The 19,768-nt window shown below is 41.0% G+C and overlaps 1 protein-coding gene and 1 long non-coding RNA gene across 2 annotated transcripts in view; one reads left to right on the forward strand and one right to left on the reverse strand.

Annotated features, from left to right (window-relative positions):
• LOC125700953 (uncharacterized) overlaps window positions 1–5,868 on the forward strand; it is a 20,197-nt gene extending 14,329 nt beyond the window's left edge. Inside the window, exon 3 of the long non-coding RNA XR_007380105.1 lies at window positions 5,668–5,868. This is a non-coding gene — a long non-coding RNA (uncharacterized LOC125700953). The remainder of the gene's footprint in view (window positions 1–5,667) is intronic.
• TEKT5 (tektin 5) overlaps window positions 1–18,646 on the reverse strand; it is a 21,338-nt gene extending 2,692 nt beyond the window's left edge. The window contains exons 1-6 of the mRNA XM_048962308.1: window positions 17,392–18,646; window positions 16,541–16,624; window positions 14,868–14,938; window positions 14,108–14,251; window positions 11,317–11,539; window positions 964–1,118 (exon numbers count right to left, since the gene is read on the reverse strand). Of these exons, the coding sequence (XP_048818265.1) occupies window positions 964–1,118; window positions 11,317–11,539; window positions 14,108–14,251; window positions 14,868–14,938; window positions 16,541–16,624; window positions 17,392–17,952 (1,238 nt within the window). The 5' untranslated portion in view covers window positions 17,953–18,646. The remainder of the gene's footprint in view (window positions 1–963; window positions 1,119–11,316; window positions 11,540–14,107; window positions 14,252–14,867; window positions 14,939–16,540; window positions 16,625–17,391) is intronic.
• Between the last annotated feature and the right edge of the window lie 1,122 nt (window positions 18,647–19,768).

Here is a 19,768-nt window from a genome sequence, read left to right on the forward strand (position 1 = left end):
GTGATACAAAAAGACAAACAAAACTATCCAAATGGTTTGAACAGAAGCTTTTTGAGCTGACAAAACAGGATTTGGAAAACTACTATAAATCCTCAGACTAAGCATAATGTACTCCAGTATTCTCATAGTGTTGCATGTGGTAGGATTGTGATACAAATGTCAACAACGTATAGCTTCCTGCTTTCAATAAAATAAGCACCAATTCTCTAACTGGACTGCAAGATTCACTCCAGCTACAGCATTCCTTGAGAAATCTCCCACAGAATACTCTGAAGACTTGATGGGGAGGGAGAAAAATGGGATTAAAATTCAGAAGACCCTTCCTTTACTAGGGAAGGAAGACTAATGTCTCAGATGCTGTTTTTTGTATCCAGAAGGACATAACTCACATTGTTCTATGAACCACAGCACAGGGATCAGCAAGCTGCTGCCAGCATGTTGGAAGGGTCCCACAGCTAAAATGAGCAGATGAGCTAATCTGTACAATGATTCTGGACTCACTGTATTGGATAAAAGCATTGAAAGCAAGTTCATGAAGAAAGAAATACTGCCTCTCTCTAATTTGCAAATAACTTTTAAAGGGGCCTGACCATTAGATAATTTTTGCATCAAAACAGAATTTTTCCTGGAAAAAAAAAATTCTAAAGTACGGTATTTCCTGAAGTAAATCTTGTTGTTTCATCCTGAACGGAATTAAACACAATTCTTAAGTTCCACTCAACATGAGACCAAATTCAGAAGCATATCAGCCACCACCAAGCAATTGAACACCAATCTGTTCTGGGAAGGGGTCTCTAAACTCAACTACACTTCAGCATAGCTACTTGGATTTCAGTTCTTTCTTCCAGGATTTATAGTCACATAATGAATACAACTCTAATCTTGTTGAATCAATTCATGCTGTTGTTAAATTTCTTGAGTAGCTGACTGAGGAAGGGACGGGGTGGTCTGGCCTCTACTTACTGAAACTGAGGTGCGTCACGGCACAGTTCTATATTGGGTCGCCTAGTTCTTCCCTCCAGGCGTGTCTGAGCCACTTTCAGCGGGTATTCCTTCGCCATTATGGATCTCTCCAGTAGCATGATTGTATCTTCTGTCTGGAAGATTTCTTGAAGTACCTGAGCAAGAAGAACATTTTCTTAAGCCTCGCATGCATCCAAATCAGAACTTAACTCTCCTTCAAACCGTGCTATCGGAACTGCTTCCATCTGGCATGTCATTTTGTTTTGATTTAGGGGAGGAGATTTCTACAACCTCACAGCAATCAAACATATTTGTATAATTTGTTGGCTTGATCTTGCAATTTCTTTCAAAAGATACACAGCAATCACAGCTCATGGGAGAGCCAGAGGCCATTAAATGCTGCTAAAACATGTAATTAAGTTGTTCCTGCAAAACTGGGTATCAATGCTGGAGAACAACTTCCACTAAGAAATAAACCTTTTTTTTATTATTATAACATGAAATAATTTTTGAATTGGAATATAAATTGGAATACAAATTTATAACAAGCAGAAAAGAAGCACTGAAATACAGTGATGGGAAAATCCCAACTGTGTTTTTTTGTGAAATGCCGTTTTTGTAGAGGCAGTGATAAAAGATAAAAGATAAAATTTCTCAACAAACTTTCATTTTCATTCAAACTTTCATTCAGTACTTATTTCCTTTTCCTCCATAAAAATTCAAAAGCCATGAAACATGCCCCCTGAAATAGTGGCAGACTACAAGTATTTGGGGGACATTTGCTGCAAATATGTATAAGTGTAAGTCATTTTTAAGTACTGAAACTAACTTCTGGAAGTTTTGAAAAGTCTCTGGGAGCTGTAGAGGAAATAACTTTTTTTTTTTCTCTAAATGGAGACAGTATGGAGTGAAACAACATCAAAAAGGAGAGCCTCACAGAATTAGAATAGCATAGTTCTTAGTTGCAGAGCATATTACCATAGCATGGTATTATTCCCCAGCATACTGCAAGTGCTTTTTATTTGTTTTCATCGGTGTTAAAAAGTGGAAGAAACTACAAAGGAGAAGTTTTTTGCTCAGCCATAAAATGGAGAGCAGGAAAGAAATGTTTATGTTCTAATAATGTTCCCTAACTAGTTGATTATTACCTTACTTTCATTTATCACAATCAATTGCAGCCAATACAGGGAACAAATTCAAGCTCTTCCTGTAGACAGGTTTAAAATGGAAGAGAACAAACTGAACTGACATTGTTTCTCAGCCAGTTTACTAAAATCAATGCAACCTGAATTTCAGCAACCATTAAAAATGGCGTAATGTGCTTAAAGTTATGCTGCTGTTTCGATCTTGCCTACATATGAAGCTGTATCACGTTAAGCTAATGATGCACGTGGTTTGAAAATTGAGTTAGTTCTTGCTTCTGAAAGGTTATTTATAGGTAAAACCCAGAGGGCTAAGGATACCAGGAACCTGCACATCAGCCCAAATCTAAGAGCTTGGTTATGTGGTGTAGTAGAGCAATGTGAGAGATCTTCTGCTGCCCAATTAGAAGGAGAAGCAAACTTTGATCAGCTTGTGCTGTTACAAGAATGTCACCATTTAGAAATGTTCTGTGTATGTTCACATCATGTGCAGGAGGTTATATGCAGCTCCCAGGTGTGCTGCTGGGGATTCTGTAAGCCTGTCAGTCCTACCCTTTGTGCACACCTTTCATCTTCATTGCCAACCAAAATATCAACCTGTGGGGATGTGCCAAGGCTGTGAGGGAAGAGCGCGCAGTGCTTCTGGAGGTCACCCACTGCTTAGCAGGGTCCTCCTTTCCTGTGTTTATGTTACAGCTTCTGTCACTGCAGGAGTGCTTCCCATGCTACGCCTTGCTGCAAGTTACTGAGTGAGCCAAGTTCACTGGGGTGTGGTTATGTTACCTGCAGTGGGATTTTGTGAGGGTTTGGGTCTCCTATGTTAATTCTATTTACAGTTTATAGTAAATTGTAAGTAGATTTTTAAAATAACAATTTAAAAGTGTAAATCAAAGTAAAACCAATGAAACGTAGTAGCACACATCACCTCAGCTCAGTAAGAACTGGACAAAGTTGTGTTTCAATTTCAGAAAGGATTTGGGAGGGTTATTTGTTTTCTACTTACAGTGAAACAGAGGACTTGTGTTCTCAGTCCTGTTTCTGAGTAAGGCCTGTTTGGTTCAGAATCTGAGCTTTATTGGTGATAATACTACACCATAAACCCATATATTTCAGCTGTAATTTATCAGTCCTGAGGTTGATTTCCTCCATGGCACTGACTGTGCTGGACTGTGAGTTTGTGTCCAATTGGACCTCACTGCCCACAGCACATGTAGAACACACATGGATGTTACCTGAGTGACACAGATGTGGGAGACTGTCCTCTTTTTCCAGTACTAAGTTATACGTGCATTTACCATAACTGACGTAAGCCAGTAGTCTTCTTGTATCTAGAAATGACTTAAAGTATTTAGAACTGGCACAGTCTGCAAATTCACACAATGACAGTGCTCAAAAAGGGCAGGCTCTAATTTCTGATTTCTCTTTATTGAGAATCCAGTTGTTGGTTGGTACCACGAAGTGAGCTAAAATCTAAAATTCACAGTTGTTATCTTACAACATCATGTCTGCATAATGCACAGTCACTACAAAGCACCCTTGTGCCACATTACTTCACAAGTCCTGCTCAGAATGGTGCCAGTAGCGTGCAAGGGCATTATGCACAACCAAGACTACTGAGCAAATCCCTCACCATTAAAAAAAATAATAATAAAAAAATAAAATAAAATTATTTAAACCTGCTTCCTAACTCGAAATTCAAATGTAAAGTCATGCAGCTATCTTCAAGCCTTGCTTGGCTGCATGTAAGTGGATGTGGTTCCTTGTATGTTGTCATTTTTTTCCTTGTTTTTTTTTAAGTGCTGTCATTTCAGACATGCAAAGTAAAATGGCCTCGGGGGAACCACCTCTAAAGCATCACAGAAGCTTAGTACAAACATTTTTTGATTACTCATTCGGGACACACATTGGATAAAATGACTTAGATAATCTACAGTGCATAAACTGATTGGTGGGGACGATCACCAGATAGTGTTGCACTGGTATACGTCATTTCTGGATGGCCTCCAAAGGCAGGAAGCAAAAACAACAAATGCTGAGCAGCATGTTCCTAAGAGACTGTGCTGAGGGATTGGCTCAGGCAGCTGCCCACCCGGAAACTTTCCCTTCCAGGACATGAGGAAAGTTTTGTGCTGCAGAATACTTGAGAGCTTCTAGAAAACTGCTCTCCTGCTGCTCTCTCACCTCACCAAGGCCATGATTTTTATAGTCTGGATACAGTACGACTTGGAAAAAGAGCCGCTAGGTCACACACGTGATCGGAGCAGTCTTACAAATCACACAAGAAGTTGCCTTCCGTAGCAACGTCAGCAAAGGCTTGCTTTCTTTCAATACAGGCTGCCTTTACTGAGCAGCTGGGAGCATGTCCTTCAGTGTGAGAAGACACTGTGCAGCTAATGACACTGGATTCATGATAATCCAAATGCATTACTCCGATTCCAGCCCACCCCCAAGTGAGTGCCGCTCAGCCTAACCCGTGAAGTAGAGCACTGCAGTGTGGCAGACTGAGAAGAGGCTTCTCCTAAATGGTTTCTCCCCCTGGCCACAGTTTGTACTCTGATCCAGTCTAAGCAAGCCTTTATGATTTCATGGGACCAAGCAACCATTTTAGGAGACATAAATCTAACTTTGTTTTCCAGTTATTGCCTCACTTTTCATGTGAAATTTCTCTTGGTTTGTAAGTAAAAGTCTAAAGTATGTGCATATCTTTTTCCTCCTTCAAACAGGTTTTTCCAGGCATGTTTGAGCTGCTAAGACCAACCAGCACACACCTTCCCAACCACTTCTGAGTCACTCTTCATTAATTGTCTGAAAACTTTACTCTCAAACAGGTTCCCATATTAAACGATAAGATTAAGTGAATGAAGAATATACTCAGCCACCAGGAAAGGCATCAGAAACCATAAATTACTGAGTTTTTAAGGCATAAAATGAGGAAGAGAAAAAAATAGCAAACAAAGACATGTATAAAAATATGAGGATACACCGGGGTCCAAGATGAAAGCCTATGTGGGAAAAGTGCCACAGGGAAAGTGCTCCCTCTCCTACACACACGCTCCATCCCTCAGCTCACAACCCTGCTGCACCCCTTCTTCATGCTTCTCACGCAGGCACCTCCTAAAATATGCCAGCCTTTCCAGATGCCCCTGCTCAGAGGAAGGCTGAGCTGTGTCCTTTTCAACAGCTGTAGGAGGGTTTCTCTCTGAATTTCACAGTTGAGGAGTTAGAAAATTATTTAGGAGGCTGGAGGGCAGTCCCTGGTTTTATTGCCACTGAGGTTCTCTTGGCTTTTGCTCTATGTTTTATACTACTTACAAACCCAAGTAGGTTTATGTCTTGAATTAGAAGTTGATTGTGTAACTATAAAATGTATTCAATATTCAGTATTTCCCTCTAGCCATCATACAAATATATTCAATAGGTGTTAAGACAACAAGTGGCTTGTTTTTTAATTTATGAATACATTTGAATTTAATTAAAAAAAAAATGTGTGATGGAAACTCATGGGATAATCTGTGTAAGTGATGGAACAACTTACTAAAACAAAATTCTGTTGTTTCTTCAGGTATAGAGTAGAAATATATCAAGTAGAAAGGCAAGAAAGAATTAATTTCCATCATATACCGATGCAATATACTGCCTTTTCACACCGCAGGAGTAAAAAAAAGTAAGTAAGAGGGAACTATTTCTAAAAGCACTCATTCTCAATGAACTGAGTGGAAATACTCAGAATCAGGGCTGCTCGTTTACTGGAATGAGTGGTTATTTTTTCATGGTTTTACTGAATATGTATCTGTTTTTCTAGCATGTTTCTGATCCCTGTGCTCCTGGGTAGAGGAATAGCAAATCTTGCAGGAAGGGAGGAGCTGGGCAGCTCTGCCTCTGAGCATACAAATGCTCTGAGCACAGCGCAGGTGTTCTATCTTGTACAGTGCTAACTGAGATAATCTGGTGTTTAGGCATGGGATAAATACTGGGCTGTGTAAATATGTCACTTGCTGTCTGGTCTGATTGATTCTCAGACCTACTGCATGTAAACATCCTGTCCTATTGGTTATTTCCAGGAGAGGGAAGCCAAGGTAACTATTTACGTTAATATTAGCTTTATGGAAAATAGATGCAAACATATTAATGAGGGGCTGCTACCATGATTAAAGCTTTTCCTCCTTTTCCTAAAGATTTGTATAGATTTTATATCAGATGTCAAATATGTTTATCATATTTTCTCTCATCGTAAACTGAGTGTTTCTTGTAGTGGTGCATGCTGTAGTTACCATACCACCATCTTCTACACTGAATTGTGTGGGCTATATTTGCTGTTCACTGCCCTAAAATATTGGTCCCAGAACAGCTCTGTGCCTGACCAAGGTCACACATTGTGATTAGAACCCTGAAAAATATCTCCATCCCCAAACAGCTACATTCTCTGTGAGCCCAGTGACAATGAAACACAGCACAGCTGCGACAGCCTCTTTGGTGTAGGATTGAACCCTGGCCAGCAAGGGCTCCTTGTCTCTGGCCTCCAGAACCTCATGCATCTACGGTTCTGCCATCCAGATTCTCACAAGAATTCTCAGAAGACAAGATTAATCCCAGAATCAAGTAAGACAAACTAATGACAGGCTTATGCAGTTGGGATAGAAATAGAAATAGGACATTTTCAATCTTGGGGTGAGAAGAAAGTCTGAGTTATTTAGCTGCCTACACTGCCTGCAGGACACTACTCTACCCTGTAGCAATTCCTCTTCATAAGCCAGTGCCTGTAGGAAAAGCAGAGCTTTCGGGGAGAACAGCGATCTTATCTTGATTTTCAGTTCCTCGCACTAATGAAGTCACCTATCTGTGGTAACTGTTGCAGCGATGAATTCCGTTGCTGTGAAAAAGAAGTGTGTATGTTTTCCATCTGGATTTGTCTGGCTTCTTTCTCGCCACTGATTCTTCTTTTGTTTTTGTCTGCTTCTATAGAGCCGTTTGTAGATTTAGCAAGTGTTGTGCCCCTTCCCCAACAGTTATTTGAATAACCTAAATCTAGTGGTGTCATCTAGTTCTACTAACATCATCCTTTTCATCCTACTGAGGAGGAAGTTGAGGAACTTATTCAAGCAATTGCCCGGTTTCCACTCTTTTAATCCTTCTTGCAGTTGTGATGGCTTCCAGGCTTCAGAGTTGCAGTAGGAAATGCTTTATACCACACCCGTACTTCCTGTACTGAGTTTCTGAAAAGAGGGCAAGTTGTCTCAGCCTGCTAGAGAAAAATCAAGCAAAAGCGGGCAGAGGATAATTCATCATGGAAGCCCTATCATGAACTAGAAACAGAGACATATAAAGCAAGTTTTTAGGAAAAGCATTTCCTTTCTGCATTCAATAGATTCCTGTTCAGAGTCATACAGAAGCACTTCAATCCGTTTTTACCATTTCCTTAGGCAAATCACTTCCCAGATTTCTGATAGAGTTGGGGTTTGTGAGCCTCACCAGCCAGCTTCCCCAAAAGAAATGTCAGGAAGGAAAAGCAGACAATAAAAATTTGAAGGAAAGAAAACTCAGACAGTTTCCTGAATACATCAGTGGAGTAACAGTGAGAGCAGACAGCAGCTGGACTGAGAACGCAGAAAGGCAAGCTGGAATCACTGGCAAACAATGCGCTTTGGAGACCTCTCACACTGACTTGGAAACCTGATCTGAACTTGGAGCCCTTTCAAGCACCGACTTCCAGGCTGAACTCCAAGTAGAATAAAAGATAAAGTCGCAGCTGATCTAACACAAGATGATACATCTGTAAGTCACTAAGCCATTCCTCTAAATAAATGAAAAGGAGTGGAGGTTCATAGTAAGAAATGTAGTGGAGCAGGTGATCTGTATTGTAAAGTGGTTTGTTTGGACTAATTTAGATACAAAAAAGCAGAGTGCCAAGCACTTTCATTGTTGAGGGTTTTGCTCCATTCCTCTTGAAATAATTTTCTCATGTCTGTTTATCAGATGCCTTACAGGAAGAGTTCTTCACTGCATCCCTTGGTCCTCATTGTATTGGGAAGTACGTAGTGAAGGCAAACTATATGAAGAATTATTCTCAAGTGCGTTTTGTTCATGCACTTTTAAACATGATGTGCGGACACTTTATAGTGCAAACCTAGTTTAAAAGCTGTGTCAGAATCTCAGTCAGTTGCAACAGGGAATTTCTTCAGATCTGCTATTCAACTGTGTATCAGTAACTCAAGGTAAATGGTGCAGCAACGTGGTGGAAACTGAGGTTCAATTCCACCCACCATCCTAGCAGCAGAAAAAATGCTTTAAAAAGCAGATGTACTGCTGTGTAGTTATTGCTCTGAGACTTGTACAGTTTGTAACCTGAAATGGAGACATTATGTCATTGATGGAGAAGGTCCTGGCAAAACTCCTGGCCTAACTCTTGATAGAAGTGAAAACAACAGGATGCCCTTATTACATAGAGACATTCTGCATCTTTTGGTACATAGAAAACACTTATCTGGACATAAAGGAAGACGATATTCTACAATAGAACTGAACAGAGTAATAATGAATTGCTGATTTTCTTTACATTTGGGTTTTTTTTATATACTAATTTGGTACTTTTTTAGGAGGAGGAAGAACATGCTGAGACAAGCTGAGGCATTAGGTTCATAATCTCATCCAGCTGATCTTCTGCATGTAAGTGATATAGACAGAAGAAAATGTGCTATTTCAACATGTGGTTATTTTTTATCATCACCATATTCACACTATTTACTCTTGTATGTTTTTTTTTTAATTATTCTTTCCTTTCTGATTTTGGAAACAAATGATTACAGGAAGTTCCCTGCGTAGCTTTTTGTCTGGAAGAGATTTGGCTGTTTCACAAAGCAGAAAATTATTTTTTCATTCAGAAATGAACTTCAGATCTCATTAAATATAAAACTTTTCCTGGTTCCAAGGAAACTTTTTCTATATTCATTCTCCTCCCAGTTCATGGAGGTAGACTGCTTAGCTGGGAGAAGAATTTGGCAGAAGGAAGGATGTCTCTAATATTGACATTCATTGCTTGTGAAGCCAGTGCAAAAACAGCCTTTGAAAGAGTGATCCATTTTCTAAACACAAACACTAAACACTAAACACAAGAAAATGAAATCGTGGCACCCGCTGTGGTGAATAGGTTGGTATTGCGTGTGAAAGGAAAAGGAACTGTAGCAGTGTGGTAGTGTTTAAGGGACAGCCTTGAGCCCTAGCTGCTCCTGTGGCTGTCTTATTAAAGCATATCCAGCCATACTTTTTTCTCTAAGTTCTACAGACAATACTGCAAGCTAGGAGAAAGAATAAAACGTAATCTGCTCTGCTTAGCTATAGATGGCCGTTAACTGAGCATTCATTCCTTACTCTCTCTCTTTCCTCCTGTCCTTTTGAGGTATCACAAGCAAAAGAATTAATAGGTGTTCTATCATATATCTTCATCCACTCCTTAACCAGCAGCATTTCTGCTCTGCAAGCCTACAGCATTTTGTTTTCACATCACTATGGAGTTCGAGATGAAGGTCTCTGCTGTGTATGTGCTGTCACTTTGTAACTCATCCCTGCATAGCAGCAGGAGCTCATGGAATGCCGTCCTGCATGACGCTTTTTTAATCCATGCACACACACAACCTAATTATTCTTTATGCAGTAACGATCTTCATATACGATTACTTCAGTTTCTCCCAGTCACTTCTTATTGCAATCCAGTAGTGTGACAGCATGGGGACATAAGTCACTTTTTCCTCTATTATCTACAAGCTGTCAGCGTTGAGTCAGCTGGACACGATGACCAAATCTTTGATAGTGTGTTGGTATTTCACACTGCAATTTGTGATTCCACACGTGGCCCTATTCTACCTTCTGTATTTTATTCTACCTTTTATAAAAAGTCACTGGAAAATGCAAAGCAAGAATTCATAGATTAAGACCGTGAGAAACTTAGGTGGATATTCAATTCAGGGATAAAATGCTATAGCTGGCTTCATTTATACCAGATCCAAACCACACAAAAACTACATTCAACATCTTCTGTGCTTTATAAGCAGGAAAAAATAGAAGAAAACATTATGTGCTGTGACTTCACACATATTTAGCTGGTTGGTTTGCACTTTCCTTCAAGTCCCTAAAAATAAACTGAAAACATCTTAAAACAACTTATGACAAATAGAATGGCAGGAAAACTCTATTGTTTCCAAATGTGCATTGAAACAAATGAGTGAGCACGAGCCTCCTCTATAAGAGAAGGAGTCTTAGTAGAAGAACTCAGTGAACTCTGACTGAAGTCACATGAATAACACAGTGAGTCTTGATAGTTTAACAAGATTTTATCTGTCAGTACAAAGGCAGCACCTCTTATTAACTTTAGAACATGTTTCAAAATTCCACTAATACATTTCCAACAAGTCACATTTTTCCATGAAAACTGACTGAAAAGGGTTTACAGATGGAATTTAATACAGGTCTGTCACCTTCGGTGCTATTTCTGCTTTTTATCACATGAAAAGAAAGAAGAAATATTTGAGAAGTTAACTGTCTGAACCACCCCAAGATATGAGACTATTTTCAAGCACAACCAAGGCCAAAATTGAGGTTAAAGATGTAAAGGTATATTGTATTAAAAGGAGAAGGACAACTGGGAACTTAGGTTTCAAAGGCAGACTGATAACATTTTGAATGGAAGGATTTTTAAATTCTGAACTTTTCTTTTACTACTGCAGAAAAAAAAGTGCAAAAACTTGAAATATCCTCTTTCTTCTAAAAGAAAAAAAATGTTACAATGTTTGTGGGCCTTTTTATTTGTGTGCTTTCCAAAGTCATTTCACTGTTTACCAAAAAAATAACAACACTTTCTTTGCTCAGGAAATCACCAGGGAATAACCTCAATAAATGAAAAATAGGAAAACAAAGAAAACTGAAAACATTTTTCCCCACTTTAGACATGTAAAGTGCAAATGAACATAAGCACAGTGATTCTTTGTACGGGACAGATGTTGTATGGTTTGTTGTAAAATTCTGTCATCTTCCCAGGCTGCTCATCTTTGAGTGAGCCCTTCTCAGGCTACAAGTGATGCGAATGCACTGCCTGGCAGAAGCTAATATAGCTGACTTTCGATGAGGTGCTTATTCAAGAAGGATGTAAACTCTAGAGATTTCTGTGCCTTTCATGCACATTTAGGATTATACACAGCTGCCAATGCTTAGTGGGTCTTACCTTAGCCAGCTGTGCTTGGAGTTTGTTCTTGGCATCAGCTACTTCGGCAATGCGACTGTTAAAGGCCAAGTTGGTGCTGACAAATTGATTCCACAGCTCCTCAGATGTGCTCTCCAGTGCAACCTCTGTATCCTCACGGAGCTTGACAGAGTTGGCCCTTGCATGTTGAGAGCACCTGATATTGTCTTCACTGAATTTAGCCCATGTTGCAGGAACTGAAACACTAGTAAGGAAAATAAAAGTACATTGTACATCATCAAATTGGATTCAAATACTGCCTGAGACAACCCAAGGCCTTTATCATGGAGAATCTGAGCTGTGTGTCAGCAACTGCCAGAAAACATGAGAAGCCAACCTATGTGATGCAAATGACCAACTAGCCTTGAGAGCAGGATTGTTAGACATCAACAGCCCTACGTCTCAAGAAATGCATGACCCATGCAGCAAAGCACGTGGCTTTGATTCTCCTAGTAGACTTAATCATCAGAAGGAATGGTAGCAGGAGGATGGACAACTCACTGACTGACCTAGGATAGAGTAAGGAGAACTGCAATTTCTTCCTGCTCCATCACTGGCCATCTTTGCTATTTGTAGGATCTCCATCCTCTTTCTTTTCCATGCATTATAATGAACACTTCTGCTTTAATTTTTGGCCCTATTATTCTTAAACTTATTAATATATACGAGACATACAGAAATGACATTGGTATGGGAAAGTCTACAAATAGACATAGAAAAACTGAATAAAGGTCTCCTGCACAGAAAAAATGCCAGCCAAGAATGTTCCCTCTGCAATGCTGTGTAGCCAAAAAAAATTTGGGACTCTTGGTTTTATGTCAAGCCTTCACAGATGGCCTTAATTACCTTAATTGAACATACATCTCAGACTCAGGTTTTTCCAAAGTGGGAGTCTGTAGGGCCCTAAGATTGCTGCCTGAGCCCCCAGCAAGAAGTGGTGCTGTATAAGCTGCCTTCTTTAATGCATTGCTCAGCCTACCAGATCACTCTGCCCTTCAACCAGAAAAAAATCAGAATATTTTATGAAAAGGTTTATCTTTTAGTTGCCAGAAGGAAAGGCTGAGAAAAACTTCTGCCTGCATTTAAACATCCTGCTTTATGCAAAACTTCCCTCTAAGAACGATGCTTGTATGTTAAATCTGCAGGGAAAGTTTTGCCATTTTTTCAGTCTTCTATTTTTTTTCTTTAGATTTTACCTGAAAAATGAGATTAAGGGATGAAATAACTGAATTTTGCCATGTCTTGTTTTCTCAGTGGCTCCCCCCTTTTTTTTCCCAGTTTTTCATAGGGTGTCCCTGTCTCTCTAAACTGAAGCACTGATCTTCCCAACGTATTTGGAAGTCTTTAGTACTACACATTTATTTCAGTAGTTGCCCTGAAAAGTCTTGGGCACCCAACACGATTTCAAGACTGCATAAGTCAGTGTATTAAGGCTGAGCTGACAGTGCTTACAACTTATCCAGCCAATCTCAGTGTACTTTCTGTAGGGTGGTTTCGTGGTTTCGGTGGTTGTTTTTTTGTTGTTTTTTTTTCTTTTTGGTCTGATGTATTATATTCATTTTCTGATCAGAAAATTGAGTTCCCAAGCAGGTTTCCATCTTGATGGTTTGAAATACTTAATACCTGATCTGGTTTTTAACATTGTTCTTCCAGACTGTAATTTATCTGGCTGGCTCTGTTGAATGATTCAGGCAGAATACACCTGCTCTGCTCCCAAGTGCTGCGTGTACATCTCAGTTTGCCAGATTATTTCAGTTAGATGTTAATGAAAACTGGCATTGCTTTGGATTATGGTTGGTGAAAAAGGAAAAGGGCCGTAAAACTTATCCACAAGCATATTTTTATTTTCATTGCTAATACTAAGAGTCGGTAGTATGACTGGAGTCAGCAGAACTCCTGCCAAGGTTTTCTCATTTACTCCCTTATTTCAGTAGTGAATGAGGTGATCTTATGTTCTGTTAGTAAACAAATAGTGCACATTTTTTCCCTCCACTGTTCAGCAAGACAGAGTCGCCATCATCTGAAATTGTGGAGTATGTTCACCATTTAGATACTGCTCTGTTCAAGTGAGCAGTGCATTAACAAGTCATTAGCACAAAAACACTGCCCTCTATTGCATGTTGTTTTTCTTCTGCTATTACTTTAGAATTGGATGCAGGTGTTCATAAGTAAACTATGATATACAGTTTTAAAACTGTATATAACTGCAAAATTTCAGTCATGCTAAAATCTATTAAATCCTTTCAGTCATGCTGTTTAATGCACGTCCTGTACATCTTGATGGGCTAATTTCCAAATAATCCAAGCTATTTTTATGAAAAGATAAATAGTCTTTGGTGTTCACCTGCATGCTGCTCACCCCGCTGCACTTAACTGCACACCACAGTTATATTTTGCTTTGATTTCATGGATTTTGAAACCTGAAGAACACAGAAGATTATAAATAAAAACCAAAAAGAGAGATCTGCATGAAGCAGTTTGAAGGCAACGAGTCAGCTGCAACATGTTTGTAAATGATTGCTCTCTCTGCAGCAGCTCAGTGCACAGTATTGTGGGTGCTGCAGACTGTCAGCTCCTGTCTGCTCTCCAACCACAGCAGCTGTTAGAAAGCAGGCACTGATTGAGGATGATGGAGGGTTCACACCAAGGAAAGGCCTTAGGGCCATACAGAGACACTTCTTTTCCTGCCACTTTTCAAATATGAGGCTAGAACTTGTGCTGTAATCAGGCTCCTGCTTGGAAAGAGAAGACAGCAGCGACCACTCGTACTCACGTCCCATCTGCTTTCTCCACTCCATGGTAGAAGTTGATGCTGTCTGATGTGTTCCTCAGGTTAAAGCACTTCGTGTCAATAAAATGGGCTGAGTTTTTGTCAGAAAGATCCTGCTCCAGGGCATGCTGCGCATCTCTGTTGATACTGTGGAGGGGAAAGTCTTACTTTAATCTGAACTATCTTCGAAGCTTTAGTACTCCGTACTTTAGCTAACTGCCTTCATTAACACCCTCCCATGCTTCAGTATATCATCTGCTGGCACTTATGGTGGCATGAAAATGCTTTGCGCTGTAATTTAGCTAGAGGGAGCTGCTGTACCATTTCACCCCGCTCACCTTTTAGCTTCAGAACGCTCCCCAAAGAACTGCATTTAACTCTGCGCATGGAATGGCGCTTTTCATTTTGATGGCAAATGACCACATGGGTGAAAAACACGAGATAGTTGTTTGTGTGGCATGCAGGACAGCCTCAGAGCAAAAGAGAGCGGGCATTCAGTAACAGCTCTCATGTTAGCAAGGCTGTAAGATGGGAGAAATCTTTGAAGAAGATGGCAAATTGTCTTGGTGCTTTAAATGATGGGTATTGCTCTTCTGCAGCTTAACAAATTCTATTGTTAGTAAGAATGAGAAGTGAAGGGCAAGCAGCATCTAACAGGCTAAGCCTCTGATTTTGCAATTGCTGTTTTCAATGTCATAAGATCCCAGCCAACGCTGAATTTAGCTTCTTGTCTTTAAAAGAGGAATTAAACGTAAATACTTACCCCAACTGATGATTGATTCTTTGTGCAAGTTTTGCCAGTATTTCTTGACAATCTTTGTATATATCAACCTCCTAGAGTGAAAAATACCCAGATGTCAATGCTTTCCTTCAACTCCATTTGCTTTAGTGAATAGTTCTGCATTCTAGATATTGAAATCATCTCATGTGTGGATGTGTGGAGAAGGAAAGGATGTGTTTTTGTCCCTATCTTCCTCAGTGCCACAAATTTGTATCTTTGGAGTTGGTTCTGTATGGCCTTTTATATTATATCAAACATTCTAGTAGATTTTAATGGATAGAGTCATTCTGATAAACATAAGGACAAATTTTTCTTTGGCTGGGTATAATGAATGTACTTGAAACATGAGCCTTAATCTATTAAACTACCCTCCAACTACTGTTACATTTTTCTACAATAATATAAACACTTTGTTAAAAGAACAGCAGAGCAGGTTGAAAATATATCTGATTTCAGAAGTAGGCTCCTTGATATAAAAGAGTTTTGTACTCTTCAAAAGTGTAAATATTAGTCAAAGAAATTCAAAGCCAAGTTTCCACTCAGATTACAATAAATAAAAAATACTGAAACAAACCACACTGGAAACTATGCAAACGTGGTACTTACAGTCCTTCAAACAACCTTATGGTGCTCCATCCATTCTCTTTCCTTTTCAGAAACCCTTTTTTTTGGCATAACAGACCCTCTTAGCGGTGTGAACAGCTTTTTCATATCATTAAGTTTTGAAACAGCAAATAAAAAGCTTTGAATTATTTGAGGTCATTAAGACACCCCAAAATTGAAATGCCAAGTTCTGTCTCTGTACCTGCACCATATACAATTGACAGACGTTACAAGTGCCTTTGCTGTTCCTACAGAACAGGCCTCTGTTGGCCCTCATCGACTCCATCTAGCTCATTCCATAATCAGAGCAGCGCCCCAGGAGATCACACAAACGGTCTTTATTTTTCATTTTTTAAATATTTTTTTAATCTGGTCACATTGGAAGAGTAAGCAGTGCTTCATGCTGCCATTCGTTCTCCTGCTGAGCTGGCTGTTAGTACAGTTGCACACTGTAGGCGCTGAACAAACATTCTGGTTATTCAGCTGGTCTGCAGATCCTTCTGTAATCTTCTAATCCAGAAAAGTACTTGAAGAAATGGCATTGTCCCATCATTTTCTTTCCTAGTATCAGTTTTCTTATGCTTCCAATATAACTTCTTTCAAATCTTAATAAAATGGTACTCATTTTGGGGTTTTTTCTTTTATATTTGAAAGATTTAGCAATCACTACAATCCTCATGTTCCTTGTTCAGTAAGACTATAAAAACAGCAAGGCAGTAAACAATTACTTTATACTGTAAGCCCTGAAGGACTTCAGAAATTTTATAGAACATGGCCTAAAAAACAATTTTGAGATTATTTCTACATCATTTCGTAGGAGAAGACAGAACTGGAGAGGACCTCAGACAGACGCATGGCTGTTCCTCTTGTTCCAGGGAGGATGAACAGAACATCAATCATTCCCACTACATGTAGTTTAACCCATTTTTTCTCCTCTCTCACCTTCAGTCTTCCAAATGAGCTATGAGCTAATGCTTTTGCCCTGATAAGCACTTAGTTGGATTTCAGTTATTCTCACAGTTTAAAACATAAATGAGTAAGTCCAGTCTTACCTTCATGAGGTTTTTTTCCACATCATCATGAACCAAGTCTATCTCCTTCCGCTTCTCGCGGTAGTACAAGCATTCCAGGGCTGTCTGCAAGCAAACCAAAGAACATTTGCAATGGGCACAGTACTGCATTGTAGAGTGGAAAACTTTGCTGAAGGAACCACGGAGCTGACATGGCAAATGATATCCAGTGAGGGTGAAACAGAATAGGAGATTGCTCCACTGCACAAAGCTATGAGTCTCTGTGGTTCATTACCTTACCTGTTAATACATACTTCTAGGGATTAGCTGCCACCAAAGCTTTCATTTCATTAGCTGCACAGTAAAGTGCAGCAAGGCCTACATCACAACTTGCCCGTTTTGTTTAAAATTGTGTTAATTAAAACACCTCTGTTCTACACTTAGCCATGGCAAAATCCCTGACTCTCATCTCTCCTAACTCTTATACTTTAACCCTTTGACCCTTACTCAGTATCAAAGTTTGGAAGTTTTGCATCTACATTCTAGAGAATGACTGCGTAACTACCATTAGTGAACAGGGAGCCCAGGAGTGCTGCAGCTCACTGAGCCACTGCCTGCTCTCCTGGAAGGTACAGAGATGACTGCCTGCGCCTGCCGGAGCCTCAGCCTCCTGGAGCGGGAAGACAGGGGAAGAAGGCTTAGAAGCATCCTGGTAGGTTCCTGTATTGACCTGTGACCATGGTGGCCAGGCTTCCTTCCTACCAAGGGTAATGTTTGACCACGGTCTGTCTTGGTGACAACGGTGGAAGTTATAATAGCATTCAACAGAGAGAAAAATATTCTCTTTACCCATTTAGCCATAGTCATGAAGTAAGCAGCTGTGTCAAACCTACCTTCAGCGGTCCCTGCATTTCACCTACAGCACATTCAAGCCGCTTCTTGGCCGTTTCCAAGGCCTGGGTCTCTTTGAGCAGACACTCTAGCTCATAGGCGAGCTCAGATCTCCAGAAATCAATGTTAGAGATCCTCTCTCCCAAGTTTCTGCTACTGTCTTGTTGCATCTGGTGAGTCAATTGGTCCTTATCTTGCATCAGTCGCAAGGAATCAGTGTTCAGCCTTCCAGCCCAGTACCTGGAGGCTTCAGAGCCTTTTAGCTGAACCATGTTTGCTTGGTGCCAGTCGCGAGTGCTGTAGCGGGAATGGAGGGCGGAACGCAAGGTGGGCAGAACAGTGGGTGGCCGCCCAGTGGGACTGAACAGCTCAGCAGAGCTGGGAGGGACTGAGACCACTCTGTGAAGCAGACTGGGCCTCCAGGAACTGAGGTAGCGGCATCCTGGTAGGTAGTAGGACTGGTAGGTGTCCTTGGTGGTGCTGGTGGGGGCTGGGTCCGGGAACAGGCAGCTCTTCCGCGTGCCACAGTAGCTGGCAACCTGCGTGGTCCCCAAAAACTCCATCGTGCCCAGGGCTCAGGCAGCTGCCTTCAGGCAGCCCCACTGCAGGCTGTCCTGGGCTGCGGGCACCCAGTGATACACAGTGGTGTCACAGGGCGCATTCCATAGCCTTTGCTCCACCCTTCAGAATGTTTACTGAAGGCTCTCTCAGATGGGGCTGTGGGCTTGCCTTCACTGGGTCTGCCTTGAGTGAATTGCAGGTTGCATCCATGCAGTATGAGTGTGACAGTCAGTTGCAGGCATTAGAAACAAGCCTGAACCGAAGCACAGGCTCTGGGTGTTGCCTTGGGCTGTCCTGATGATGTTTGCAGATGGTTTGCTCCAAATGCACATGCAAACAACAGTGCCTTCCTCTCCTGGTGATTTTTCCCATGTTTTAAGCATTAGGTTGCTTTTCAGAGAACTTACTTTTGTAGCTTTTCCTTTCAGGATTCTGGCAAAAAGCTCCTGCAACCCAGTGCTCTAAGATCACATCGTAACCCATTTTCTGTGCCAGGGATTTTGAATATAAATAATTGTTTGTATCTAGGCTCTGTATTTTCTAAGTGTATTATCCTAAGTGTCCTTAAATCAGTGCAGATTTCTTCTAGGTTGAATGCAAGACAGCTGCTATCATCACTCCTTCTCCAGATACATACCTATGAATCACAGAATTACAGAATGGCCAGGGTTGGAAGGGACCTCAAGGATCATGAATCTCCAACCCCCTGCCACATGCAGGGCCACCAGCCTCCCCATTTAATACCAGACCAGGCTGCCCAGGGCCCCATCCATGCCCAGCCTTGAACACCTCCAGGGATGGACAGGGCATCCACAACCTCTCTGGGCAGCTGTTCCAGCACCTCATCACTCTCTGTAAAGAATTTCCCCCTGACATCCAACCTAAATCTCCCCTCCCTCAACTTCAAACCATTTCCCTTTGTCCTGCTGTTATCTCCCCTTTCAAAGAGTTGATTCCCCTCCTGTTTGTAGGCTCCCTTTAGGTACTGAAAGGCTGCAATGAAGTCACCCTGCAGTCTTCTTTTCTCCAGGCTGAACAAGCCCAGCACCCTCAGCCTGTCTTCATAGTGGAGGTGCTCCAACTCCCTGATCATCTTTGTGGCTCCTCTGGACCCTCTCCAACAGCTCCCTGTCTTTCTTGTACTGGTGGCTCCAGACCTGGACACAGTACTCCAGATGGAGCCTCACAAGAGCAGAGTAGAGGGGGACAATCACCTCCCTGTCCCTGCTGGCCACCTCTCTTTTGATGGAGCCCAGGATACCATTTCCCTTCCGAGCCGCAAGAGCACATTGCTGGCTCATGTTAAGTTTTTCATCTATCAAGATCCCCAGGTCCTTCTTCACAGGGCTGCTCTCAAGGTCTGCTCCTTCCAGTCTGTATGGATGCCTGGGATTCCTCCAGCCCAAGTGCAAAACTCTGCACTTTGCCGTGCTGAACCTCATCAGGTTTACCAGAATCAGCTTGTTTTTGTGTTTTTGTTTTAATTTGGGAAAACAAAAAGGTACATATTTATATGCATTATGATGCAGACCACTAGCATGATATTACACTTCAGCTGAGAGAAAAAAAAAAGAGAGAATTTCAATCAAATTATTGTTAAGTTATATTTATCTTCCCATGAGGTGTGAGCTGTATCTAGATGGATGTGGCCTCACTGCCTCAGGAGGGAGGGGGTTCCAAGGAAGAGGTTTATTTTGCTGCTCTGTGTGGGGAATTTTCTATATAATGTTGGGAACAGGAAATGATCTGTTGGCCCGAGAAGAGAAATGTTTGCACACATGCCTCACTGTATGGTGTGGAAAGGCTTGCTGACATCAG

Source organism: Lagopus muta, chromosome 15 (assembly GCF_023343835.1).
Source record: "Lagopus muta isolate bLagMut1 chromosome 15, bLagMut1 primary, whole genome shotgun sequence".
Classification (NCBI taxonomy): domain Eukaryota; kingdom Metazoa; phylum Chordata; class Aves; order Galliformes; family Phasianidae; genus Lagopus; species Lagopus muta.